This window comes from Megascapheus bottae, chromosome 27, assembly GCF_031878675.1.
Source record: "Megascapheus bottae isolate mThoBot1 chromosome 27, mThoBot2.hap1, whole genome shotgun sequence".
Taxonomy (NCBI): Eukaryota; Metazoa; Chordata; class Mammalia; order Rodentia; family Geomyidae; genus Megascapheus; species Megascapheus bottae.
The window spans coordinates 8,135,775-8,148,076 of NC_143535.1; the positions used below are offsets into that span (position 1 = coordinate 8,135,775).

The window sequence follows — 12,302 nt, forward strand, 5'->3', positions numbered from 1 at the left end:
TTAGATAAATCCATGAAATGAAAGTAGGGTTTTCCTGATCTAAGACAAGCAGATCTGAAAGCCACCACAGGCAGTTGGAAAAAGATATAAGGATCTTTGAGAACTAAATTGTTGGGGAGAAGGGCTCAGATTCTGACTTGGGGATTGCTTAGCTGAACTGGCATTAGGCATGGATAAGACTGTTTCTGTATCCTGGAAATATACCTGACACCTGAGCCCTGAATCCTTTATCCTATCCCTATTCCCTGTTGGACCATGCCTACTCAGGAACAATGCCAGATGGACCAAAGAGTGACCAGGGTGATGCTGTAAGCCAGGACTGCCATCAGGTAGATACGGAAGAGCAGTTTGTCCAGCACAGAGCCCACGTGCAGCCAGTCCCGGGCCATCTCCCGGCTCTCTTCCCGTTTCTCTAGGAAGTGCCGGATGGAGGACAGTTCCTGCAACAGCCCACGAACAGCCAGGGAAGCTTCTCTTGGAGGCGGAGGAGGGCTGCCTCTGCCTCTCAAGCTCTTCTCCAGGTCTTGGGGTCTCCCCAAATGGTTGCAGTGGTTTCCCACAGCTAGGAGAAGAATAAAGCTTTGGTAAGGTGGGTAGACAAATTGGGGTGGCCTGAACATTGCCCCTTGTGTTTCTATAACCAAGTTTTATTCTAATCCATTTCAGATGTAAATGATAGCAAGTGAATAATGATTGATTTTCATACCTACCATCCACCCCAAATTCCATGGGTCATTCCTATCCACCCCTCCATAATCACATTCTCCACCTGTTCTATAGCTGTTCTATAGCTTTCCTTAACAGCCTGACATCCATTATTTCATTTGAACCTTTCGATAGCCCCAGGAGAAAGGACCAGCTGGAGTGATTACCACACCCCCTTTTCCTGTGATGGTGGTTCAGAGAGGTTAGGAGATTCCTGCAGTGGAAACATCACGTAATGACGAGATCACCACAGCCAACTGTCCAGACTCCAAATCTTCTATTCTTTGTTACATCACATCCTCTGCCTTAGAAGAATCTCCTCCTCTCCAGGAGTTTCAGTTCTTCTGGACCCAGAAAATACATTGTCAAAGATGCTAACCTCCACAAAGAGAAATAGAATACTAGGCTGGCATGTTAGCTCACCAACTCATGAGATAGCAAGATGTTTTAGATGGACTAGAGCACTGTAAAAGTTGTGGACCTAGCCAGGGAGGAAAAAAACTGTGGAGTTGAGCCAGGTGTGGTGGCTCACGCCTGTAATCCTAGTTATTCAGGGGGCTGAGATATGAGGATCCAGGTCCAAAGCCAGCCCTGGCACTTGAGAACTTGAGATTCTTATCTCCAATTAACCACCAGAAAACTGGAGGTGGTGCTGTGGCTCAGGGATAGGCCTTGAACTGAAGAGCTCAGGGACAGTGCCTCAGCCCAGAGTCCAGGTCCCACAACCGATCAAAAAAAATATGGAGTTGGAAGGAATAATTAGAGACATGAGGCTAGAATTTGATGGGCCTGGGTTCAACTCACTATTCCTCCCATTCCTGGCTCTGGGCTATAGGTCAAGGTATTTATGTCTTTGTTTCCTGGACTGAAATATAGGGCAATTGCTGGTGTCAGTGACTTATGCCTCTAATCCTAGCTATTCAGGAGGTTGAGATCTGCGGATCATGATTTAAAGTCAGCCTGGACAGAAAAGTCCATGAGACTCTTATGTCCAATTAACCAGCCAAAAAGACGTAAGTGGAGGTGTGTGGCCAAAGTGGTAGAGAACCAGCCTTGAGTGAAAAATTAAAGGCGAGAGCCCTGGACCTGAGATCAAGCTTTAGTACTAACACACACACACACACACACACACACACACACACACACACACACACACACACACACGAGTCTTATTGGGTTATCATAACTCTTACACGTGACAATTCGCAGAAGATGGTATGCACATGCCTAGCACAAAGGGATCAACACACGAAACATCAGCCAATGAAGACACCTTTAGCAATTCCTCAGGAACAAGAGGCACAGACGCCACATTTACTGTGTCCTTGAACCTCTGTCTCTGTTGCATAGATGTCTGAAAATCTGAGGGACCTCTCTTCGAGCTGTTTACAGGAGAGAGTTTTGGAAATCCCACCTGCAGTATTTACCTATCTGAGGCACAGAGAAGAGCATCTTCATGAGCTCACGACAGGTCAATCTCAGAGGCCATTCTCAGCCTACAGGGCTCAGCTCCCGACAAGGTTGAGCCCTGAGGACTCCCACCAACTCATCCGTCTATCCAGGATGGCGAGCACGTGAAAATGGAGTAAGGATCTGGATATTGACCCACCTGGCTGAAGTCTACCTACTCCCAGTATGGGCAGGCACGGGCCACCATACATAGGGCTGAATGAAATTCTTAGGCATACCAAGCCCTCTACGTGGGACTCACTTCCCTTCCCTCTCTTACCTGAGCCGTCATCAGTCTTGGGGGCTTGGGGAGCAGCTGGGGGCCTATGGGAGGTGGGCTGTTGTCCCAGGCAGGTCAGCCAGGTATTTCTCTCCAGGACCAGACGCCGAAGCCAGGCAGGCACAGGCTGCTGCAGATCTTGCTTATGCACCAGCCGCACGATGAAGATGGTCTCCGCCAAGCTTATCACCAGCAGAGCCATGCACACCACAAAGTAGACACCTGTGTGCCCCCAAGGGGTGAGGGGGAAGAGACACACACGTGTACATGAGCATGCATGAGCGTGCGCGCGCACAGACAGACAGACAGACAGACAGACACACACACACACACACACACACACACACGAAATGGGAGGGGCAGAGTCTTCCCCCAGGCTGAGCTTTGCCCCCTAGCAGGGGCCTTACCAATGAGAGGCGTGCCAATGGCGGTGGCTGGCAGGGTGTCAGACACAATAATCAGGAAGACTGAATAGCCCAGAAGGAGGGTGATCTTGAAGGAGACCCTCTCACCACTGTCAGGGGGGAGGTAGAAGCCCACAATGTCCATGACCATAAGGAAAATACTGGGCAGCAAAAGGCTGACAGCATAGAAGAGGGGTCGCCGGCGGATGACCACCTAGGAGTTTGGAGAAGCTTGAATTCAGCACACACAAGCTCTACACTCAGGAACCTCCACCCCAACCCATACCCCTTGCTTTGTGGAACTTCCCATCTGGATTACCCAGGGAAGGAAATGGGTAGAGCCCGGATCCTGCCTCTAGGTTTCTGGCTGTACAGAACAAGTAGATTCCCCATCTAACTCATTGAAAATCCAAGGTCAGTGTGGGACCCTGATTTTGGGAGGTCCCAGCATGTGGGCCTCCCTACGTCTTCCCATGGGTGATGGGAAAGTCCAGTAACTCTAGGTACCACTTAAATGTGCCCAGCGCCACCAGGGCCACTCACGTAAAACTTCATTTCTGCGTAACAGTCACTGCTCTCCATGGTGAACTCCTGAAACTGGCTCAGCACGGCCAGCAGCTCCCACTCGCCTTGATTCATGAAGATGCTCTTGTCAGACTTGACTTTGTCAGGCAAGCGCCACAGGGAGATGTTGATGTCTTGGACTACGAATTGACAAAAAAAAAAGCCTGGAATTCAGTGTTATGAGCTTGTGACCATGCAGCATGGGGTGAACTTTATAAGGACAAGAGACAAAGCTCTGAGTTCAAATCTCAGTATGCCATGAAAAGAGAGGAGAGACTAAAAAAGAGGACTAGAAGAAGGTGCGTGGAAGGGTTAGCTAGTCAAGTGCAGAAGGGGTAAGAGAGGTAGCCTAGGAGCAGAAGCAGCACAGCATGTAATACAGGAAGAAGCAGGAGTAAGTTGGTCTTGTGAGGAAGGCAGTTAGGCTGGCCTGGGGTGGGGGGCACAGGGAGAGGTTGAAGTTGTATCCAGCAGACAAGGTGGGGTCAAAGATTTAGACTGTGTCCCAGGACTGCTGGGAAGTCAGGGAGGGTTTTAAGTGACACAATTGGATTGGCATTTAACTAGAGGCAGACCAGAAAGAATGCGGGAGACCAGATGCAGGCTAATGCAGACTCATGGGCAGAAAGTGAAGGTGGCTTGGCTGGGGAATGGGAGAGGGGGCAGGGTGGGTCTGAGGGACATTGAGTGCAGATGGTTTGTGGGATATTGGCAAAGAATTGTCCCTGACTTCACATCATGCAGTTGACTGACATCGTGTCACTAAATTCTTATAACTGAGGGAAGCAGTAAGGGCAACAATATTGGCCCTGTTTGGAGAAAGAAGAAACAGAGGCTCTGTGACATTAAGAAAATAAGTACCAGAGACAGACATGGTGACACATGCCTGCCATTCCAGGACTCTAGAGGCCAAGGCTGGAGGATTGGGAGTTTGAGGTCAGATTGGACCACATAGAGACACTGTTGAATATTAACCTATTAATATTAACTTACTGATTGAGATCATACAGGTCACGTCAAAGAACTGCTAAAAGCTCTCTGTGTCTTACCTTTTCCTGAAACAAATGCAGTCTATAATTTAGCACTATATTTTGATGGAAATAATGGATGCTTAGTACTGAATTTTAGTTGGTGAAATCACTAGGATTTTATCCGTAACTATTTGGAAGATTATACTTTCTCCTTTGTAATAATTTAAACTCTTTGTTACTGTGATATGAATATGACCATTCAACTATGTTTGATTATTAAAAACTAAGATGATGAAATCTTTTAAAAGGAAGGAAAAAGGAAAGAAAGCAAGAGAAAGGAAGGAAGAAAGCAGAAAGAGAAAGGAAGGCAGAAAGAAGAAAAGAAGAGAGTAAAGGAAGGAAGGAAGGAAGGAAGGAAAAGATAAGGAAGAGGAGAAGAGAAAGGGAGGAGGGGAAGGAGAAAAAGAATGTAACTACCAAGCTGAATAAGTTACTTAGTGTGTGGCTCAGGTGTCCCTGGGATACCCCCTCCCCCGACTGTGTCCTCACCCCTCCACATCTCGAAATCCGAATACTCACTGGTGTGCAGCCAGCTGGTGAAGGTGAGTGAGCAGTTCTGTACATCAAAGGGGAAGTTGTAGATGTTGAGGGTACAGGCAGTCACCACCTGGAAGGGCTTGTAGTTCTGTACCTCGCCATGGTACTGGACATACACGTACGGAATACTCGGAGACTTCTCCATGTCCACACTGGCCAGGGAAGAGGGGACAGTAATTTGGGGACCCAACCCTGAGAGTATGATGATCTCTGAGAGCCCAGAAGGGAAAGGAATTAAGGGAGGGTAAAAGCAGAAGGACGGTTTAGTCTGGCCTCAGTTTCCCTACACTTCCTGGCCCGCCATTGTCAGTAAATGATGCTGTTCCTTCCATTTCTTGACAATCCAGCCACAAAAAGGAGTGAAAGAATCCATGGGCATCAGTGCTACCAGCTGTAGAAAACTTGCCTAGCTTCCCCCCATATTATCAGCTACCCCTGAACAGGGCCCTCGCAACCGTGGGGACAGGCAGGCTTGGTAGAACAGAACCTATGTTTCATTCCATCTCTGGAGGAATTATGGATAAGAATTGAAGAATCTCCCCCATGCCTGACCGAGAGAGAGAGAGAGAGAGAGAGAGAGAGAGAGAGAGAGAGAGGGAGGGAGGGAGGGAGGGAGGGAGGGAGGGAGGGAGGAGAGAGAGAGAGAGAGAGAGAGAGAGAGAGAGAGAGAGAGAGAGAGAGAGAGAGAGAGAGAGAGAGAGAGAGAGAGAGAGAGAGAGAGAGTATTAAGGAATCTTGAGGGTAAAGCATGGCTGCTCAGGTAGTAGAGTGCCAGCAAATGAACAAAAACAAGCTTCACATACGGAGTTTGAGTCTGATCTTGAAAATAAAAAAAGGGAAAGAACCCACCATTTGAGGGTTGAAGGCATGCCTCTGTCGATAGAGCACCCGTCAATGAGTGCAAGCATCAGATACGATGTTTAAATCTTAGCAAGGAAGAGAGGGAGGGAAGAAGGAAGGATGGAAGGAGGGAAGGGAGAGCAAAAGAAGGAGAAAGGGAGAGAGAGAAAGAGAAAGAAAAAGGGAAAGAGAGGGAGGGAAGTAGGGAGAGAGAGCACTAGAGAAAGAAAGAAAAAGGAAGGAAGGAAGGAAGGAAGGAAGGAAGGAAGGAAGGAAGGAAGGATGGATATTGGGAAATCTCCCGCTCTTCTGACTAGTCCTGGACCCCTAGGCTCTACCAGCAACCATAGTGGCAGAATGTTGGTAATACCAGCAATGAGAAGTTCAAAGTAAAGCTGGGAGATGAATCAGTCTAGATCCAAGCTCCATCAGTGTTAAAACTGGAGATCCAGCCAGAAATGGATTTCCAAGACTCTCTTCAGCCTGAGCTACGCAGGGCACTGAAGCTTCTGGCCAGTGGCACCGGCTTTTCTTAGGAGTTGGGCCTTGCCATGTGTACTAGATGGAGGCCCGCCTCATTTTTTCTCTTCGTCCTTGCCTTTGAACTGAGAAGACCCCTGCAGGATGAAGAGGCCTCTGGCTGAGGCCCATATTTGGTTGTTGAGGAGAAAGGCTTAGCAACCCACTTAACAGTGGCGATGCAATCTGGGGACCGTTGGGCACATGTGTGGCTTGGAAGATTTGAACACGTTCCTTGGCTCAGAATCTCCCCTGTGGTCAGGGACAGTGGCTGCCATCCATGTGCGCCATCCCTTTCAAAGACACAAGTGTCCCCTTTTTTTAAAAAAAATGCAGCTGTCAGCATTTGGCTATTAGAAGGCAGCGTGAACTCATTCACTGGCTTCTTTCCCCATGGCAGGGGTCCTTGGATGAAGAAGTACAGAGTTTCAACATTAGGCACAGAACAAACCAAATGAGAGAGAGAGAGAGAGAGAGAGAGAGAGAGAGAGAGAGAGAGAGAGAGAGAGAGAGAGAGAGAGAGAGAGAGAGAGAGAGAGGTGGGGGACAGAGGATAGGGAAAGAAAGGGAAGGGAAGGGAAGGGAAGGGAGTAAGACAAACAACTTGAAGTCAAGTGCACTTGGACCTAGTGTTTGGGTGGGACAGGTCAAATGCTGTAGTAGGGGTCTTATCTCCCAGGGCCAGCTGCCCACTCTCCCAGGCTTGGGTAACAGTACTCACAACTCATTGATGAGAATGTCGGGGACCCAGACGCTGTCTGTGGGGATGGACAGCTTGGTGATGTTGTCAAAGTCCTCAGGATTCCACTGGAGAAACTCATCCATCCAGAACTAGGGGAGAAGCAGGAATAATCAGGGGACACTCCTCCATCTCATCGCTGCAAGTTTCCACCCCTCGTGCCCAGGCAGAAGGCAGGCATCTTTTCAGAGAAATCTGGGCGTCCAAAGTGCTCCCATCACCCTATGGCATCTAAGAGCGCCCCGCCTCTGCACTCACACCCCTGCCCATAAACACAGCCTTCCTTCAGGACGGTGCACAATCACAGCCAGTGTTCCAACGCCCCTGGCCACCTTATGCTGGATTTTGGACAACTAACTTTCTCTGAGTCTTGAGTGTACACATATAAAGGGGGATCACATAACACCCAGCTCCCAGGATAGAGACGGTTATCGCTAACTTTTGATCCATGAATTCTCTACCCTCCCACCCAGAAGGACTGGTTTAAAATATAAATTTGATCATATGACTCCCTTCTTCAACGGTGTTCCATCGCTTTCAGGGTGAAGATAAATCTCATGGCCAAGGAAATTCTCTACTTAACTCTCTAGCTTTCCACCCCAGCACTGGGGACAGATGACAGAGCCTTGTCTACGCTAGCACGTGAGGCACAGACTCTAGCCCTGGTCTCTTCCTCCTCCTCCTCCTCCTCTTCCTCCCCCTCTTCCTCTTCCTCCTCCTCCTTCTCTTCCTCCTCCTTTTCTTTTAGCCTTGCTTTTAGATTATGCTTTCCTATGAACTTTACATTTCATCTACACAGAATGAAACACTATGGAAACCTCTACATCTTTGCACACCTTGTTCCTTCCACACTTACAAGTTATATCTTCTGTTCTAAGGTATTGTTGATGTCAAGGCACCTGCTCTTCTCCAGGCTACCTTCTATAACCCTGACTGGATCATAAATGTCTCCCCTATGCTCCTATGGTCAGCATCTTGGCCATGCCAGGTGAGAAGTCATCTTGCATTTTCAAGGTCTTTCCATGAGACTGCTCCTCCCCCTTGTCCGTGAGCTCTTGGTGAGCAGGGCCTGGGTCTAATCTGTATCTGTCAGTTCAGTCCATAGCAGGGTCAGTGGCGTACGATAGATCCACTGAAATCAGTTGGACAGGTGAGTGATTTGGGGGTCCGTGTTCCAGAGAAAGGAGCTCCAGACACCCTGCTCTTGCTTGGGCCCTTTACCATGACATCATGTGTGTTTGGTACTGGAGGTTCCTTTTGTGATACAGAAAGGGAGCTGCATCTCAGGGATCATGATTCTAGATGCTTCCTTGACCCCATGACAGAGGGAAGAGCTCCATAGAGACCCACACATGTCAGCTATGTCTGCACAGCTTTGGGGGTGTTGGTCCCAAAGAACTGGTGTCACCTCCCGTCCCATCTTCAGCTACTTTCATGCTCCCTCAGCTCTGACTTCTCCCCCATAACCCTAATGGCTGTCACAGCAGAACCTGCTGGTGGGAAGCAAACTCCCTGTGTATCTTCCCTCCCTTGCCAACTCAAGACTGGAGTTGGCCAAAGATGTCTGACCCAAGGTGGACAAATGGAGACAAAGCCAAGCTGTGTTCAGATGGAGAAGCCCCCATCCCAGGGAGTGGGGTAGGGAGAGGGTCCTGCCTGCTCACCTGCCGGTACCAGATGTAAGTGGTCAGGACCTGATTCTTCTCATCCTATGGAAGCAAAGGAAGCTCAGACAGGCGGACATGTGACCCCACCCCCTCCCTCCAAGGCCCTGCTTCACGGTGGGGCGAGCTCACCACATTGAGGATTGCATAGACAATGACATCAATAGAGACCATGGTGGGCTTCCTCCAGTCCCTCACAGGCCTCACCCCCTTCTTGTAGTGGGCCAGGAGGTGATCTGACAGCCGTAGTAAAGCAGGCATGGTATGGTTGCGGGCCTGGGGAGCCCCCTCCCGTCTGGCTGGAAAGGAGAAGAGCTCAACATGAGAACCAGAGCCCGGAGTCTTTCTCTGGTTTTGTTGCTATAGATGTCTTTATTTTTGTTTTTCTATTTTTTTATTTTAAAGTATTGTACAAAGGAGTTTCCATTCACCCAGAGCAGTTTATGCATACAGTGCCTTTCGCTCAATGTCACCCCACTTTCAGCATTCTCACCCCCCCAACCTGCCCCTCTCCTTACCTTAACTTCTGGTTCTGTATGGATTATTTTTTGCAATTTAACAAAATAGTCAATGTGTACAGTGCATCTTGCTCTGTGTCACGAAGCCAGCACCTTACTCTAGTTTTTAAGGGATGAAGAGAATTGAATTCCTACTTTACACAAGTCCCAGCCCCCGCCCCCCCATTACCACCACAGACTAAAATTCCCAGCACGAGATTCCTGCTGCACTTTCAAGGACAGTCTTCCTAAGGTCCTTGTACTTATTTACCAGAGAGCAAGGAGCTACTCAGTCACCAGGTAGCAGGAGAGGGGTGAGGGCCAAGAAAGTTGGAGGGGAGGTGGGCCTCTGGGCCTGGCAGCCAGAGGGAGGTGAGCGTGAGGGTACGTGATTGACAGGGGAGAGGACCGTGAGGGAGTGTGAGTCTAAGTGCATAAATCTATAGGTCTGTGCCAGGGTTTTCTCAGCCAAGGTCAGATCACAACAAGTGTGCATAGCTCACTGTCTCTCCTTGACCCTAGCCTGAACCTGGGGAAGAAAGAAGAAAGAAGGAATGCTCATTTCTTCTCTCTCCACCAAGATCACACATGGTCCAGGGGGCATAGTCAGGTTCTTTCCCTAGGGTGGCAAGGTGGGCAAACTGGATGGGACAAGGCAGGAGGTTGGGATGGGGTGGGGCAGGGCGGAGCTGACAAGAAAGAGTCAGATTACTCTTAGGCCAGGATGCTCCAGGAACAGATGCCTGGTTCCTGTGCCTATACCATGGTGATTTCACAGGCACCTCAGTTTCCCTCTGGGAAACAGTGACGGCACTTCCAGAAGTGGGTTGACACACAGAGGTGAGCATGTGAGGGTGAGAGGGGGCACAGACAGCTAGAGGCCAGATACAGCTGCAAAGAGGAAGTAGGCTAGCAGGCCTTGGCTTCCATCTCCACAACATTGCTCTGCTCACTGACTGCACTCATCCTCACCTGTCCACTCTATAACAGTCAGTCCTGCAGGCCTCCCTCCTGTGTCTCACCTGCTGGCCCCTGCCGTGCTTCCTTACTCTCTCAGAAGCAGACACCAGCTGGGAGAAAGGGGATGTCAAGAGGCTGTTCTTGCCAGTCTCCGTCAGAATGACCTCCTGTACCATCATCTTCATTGCAATCTCAGAACAGCTCATTGGAATGGCTAACAAGAAAGTGAGTACTAGGCCTTGCAAATGGGGGAAACCGAGATTCAAGCCCTGCACAGGTCTGACTGACAGCACAGACTGATTCATCCCAGACAGTTTTAAAGCAAAGCAACAGCCTGGGCTGGGAAGACAGAGGAAAAACCCAGACGCACAGACACACAGATGGACAATCACACACACACACACACACACACACACACACACACACACACACACACACACACCCCACAAGCATCCCAGATCATGCAGCTTTGTCTTCCTGTCCCCTACCACACTTCCCTGATGACAGCTTTTGGAGAGGGGGCAGGAGTAAAATCACCTCTGCACAGCCCTTCACATGTGTCCTCTCCTGGCTGGCTTCCTCCTCACTGTGGCTCAATGGGGGCTCCAGCCAACCCACCTTGGCAGGAGGAGAAGCCTTCACATGGGAGAATCAACATGGTTGGCCAAAGAGATCCCCTTGTGACTTAACACCCTGTTTTCAAGAAAGTTGGAGAAGAGGGAGAATGGAGGGAAAAGAATTTGATTATGTCTGGGGCTTAGCTCTGGAAGGAAGCGGAAAGAAAGGAAGGTGCTGAGGACCCATTGGACAAAAGCAATGATGAGGAAAGGGTCCTACATTCATTCTGATCCCTACTCTGTGGCTGACAAGCTGTGTGATCTTGAGTGAGCCACACCTTTGCTCTGGGCCACAGTTATAGAAGGAAAAGCCAGATCAAAGAGCCTCCAAGATTCTTTGCTGCTGCTGTTTGAGGAGTTTGGGGGCAGAACCAAGAGGAAGGGAGTCTTTCTCCCAGCAACTAAATATTTCACCAGCCACCTCTCACCCAGCTCCCTCTACAGTGGGTCTCACTCTCATCCCAGGCTCTGGCTTATCCACAGTTGGTCAAAATGCTCACACTGGTATGTACGTGGTGAGCAGCCATGTAGCCTCCACCGATTCTTTCCTCTCTCCTCTGAAGGCTGAGGCCTCCCCCACTCACCCGGGCTTTCATGTTTCCCAAGCCCCCCTTACCTTCTCCCTGTGCCAGCAGTGTGGGGAGGAGCAAAGCCAGCAGCGCCTGCTGGATCCACAGCATCGTGGTCAGTGCCCCATGCACTAGGAGAGGCGGAGGCTGAGGGTAGAGTCCCACCAAAAGACAGCTTGCTCACTCTCTTGTCAACCTCCTGTCCCAGCCAGCCTGCCTCTCCAGCCTCTGCCTCACCTTCTGAGGCGGTAGCCCGGCACACACATACACTCCCCCACCAACACACATACACCAGAATTGGGGAGCTGCCAAGTTTTCCTGCAAGCAGCCCTACAGCTGGATCAGGTTTCAGGGAGGGAGGACAGAGGAGGGGAGGGAGCCTGCTGGCTGTTGTCATGTGGTAAGAGCTAGCTCTAACCACACATTCCGCTTGGTGGCATGGCCATAGTTCCTTAAAGAATTCATTTTGAGGTGCTGGGCAATTTGAATCTAAGAGTTTTTCACTGGCTTGAAGTCTTCACCAGAAGGATTCGGGTTTCTTTTACCCAATATACCTGTGGATGTTAACTGGAAATATCAGCATCTGAATACTAAACAGCGGCTGGGGAATGGGAGAAGCGTGATCTGTTCTTCAGTGACACAAACTCTGTAATCATAATCCCAAGTGGGTCTGTTACTGCTTATGGCGTCTGGCTATAGACAAGATCCTCATCGGGGAGTGGAATAATGCTGTGTGCAGATTTCACAATGTGTGAACAAGAGGAAAAAAACTTCCTCCCTCTGTTTGCAGCAGCTTCCTAAGTGGCATAGCCATATTGGAAGTACAGAGAGTCCTTTTGCTGGGCTTTTGCTGGGCTTGGGGACATATTTGCTCTGCCAGGAGAGGAACTAGCAAGAATATACAGAAGATAAAACTATATAAGAAAA

The 12,302-nt window shown here is 49.5% G+C and overlaps 1 protein-coding gene across 1 annotated transcript; it reads right to left on the minus strand.

The window, feature by feature from the left end:
- Positions 1 to 222: 222 nt before the first annotated feature.
- On the minus strand, positions 223 to 11,586 carry Htr3a (5-hydroxytryptamine receptor 3A). Its single transcript, XM_090319803.1, has 9 exons — positions 11,423 to 11,586; positions 8,865 to 9,031; positions 8,733 to 8,777; positions 7,051 to 7,160; positions 4,953 to 5,122; positions 3,382 to 3,542; positions 2,842 to 3,052; positions 2,435 to 2,656; positions 223 to 562 (listed from the first exon to the last, which is right to left on the minus strand). Exons 1-9 carry the CDS (start codon positions 11,484 to 11,486, stop codon positions 264 to 266), a joined length of 1,449 nt encoding a protein of 482 aa, XP_090175929.1. The 5' UTR covers positions 11,487 to 11,586; the 3' UTR covers positions 223 to 263.
- Between the last annotated feature and the right edge of the window lie 716 nt (positions 11,587 to 12,302).

What these genes read in the sequence shown, in the direction of transcription:
- Htr3a (XM_090319803.1), bottom strand. Translation starts at nt 11,486, where the DNA reads ATGCTGTGGATCCAGCAGGCGCTGCTGGCTTTGCTCCTCCCCACACTG. An exon ending in ACTGCTGGCACAGGGAGAAG is followed by an intron (nt 9,032 to 11,422) that starts GTAAGGGGGGCT and finishes TCTCCTTTCCAG; the next exon opens with CCAGACGGGAGGGGGCTCCC. An exon ending in TCTATGCAATCCTCAATGTG is followed by an intron (nt 8,778 to 8,864) that starts GTGAGCTCGCCC and finishes TTGCTTCCATAG; the next exon opens with GATGAGAAGAATCAGGTCCT.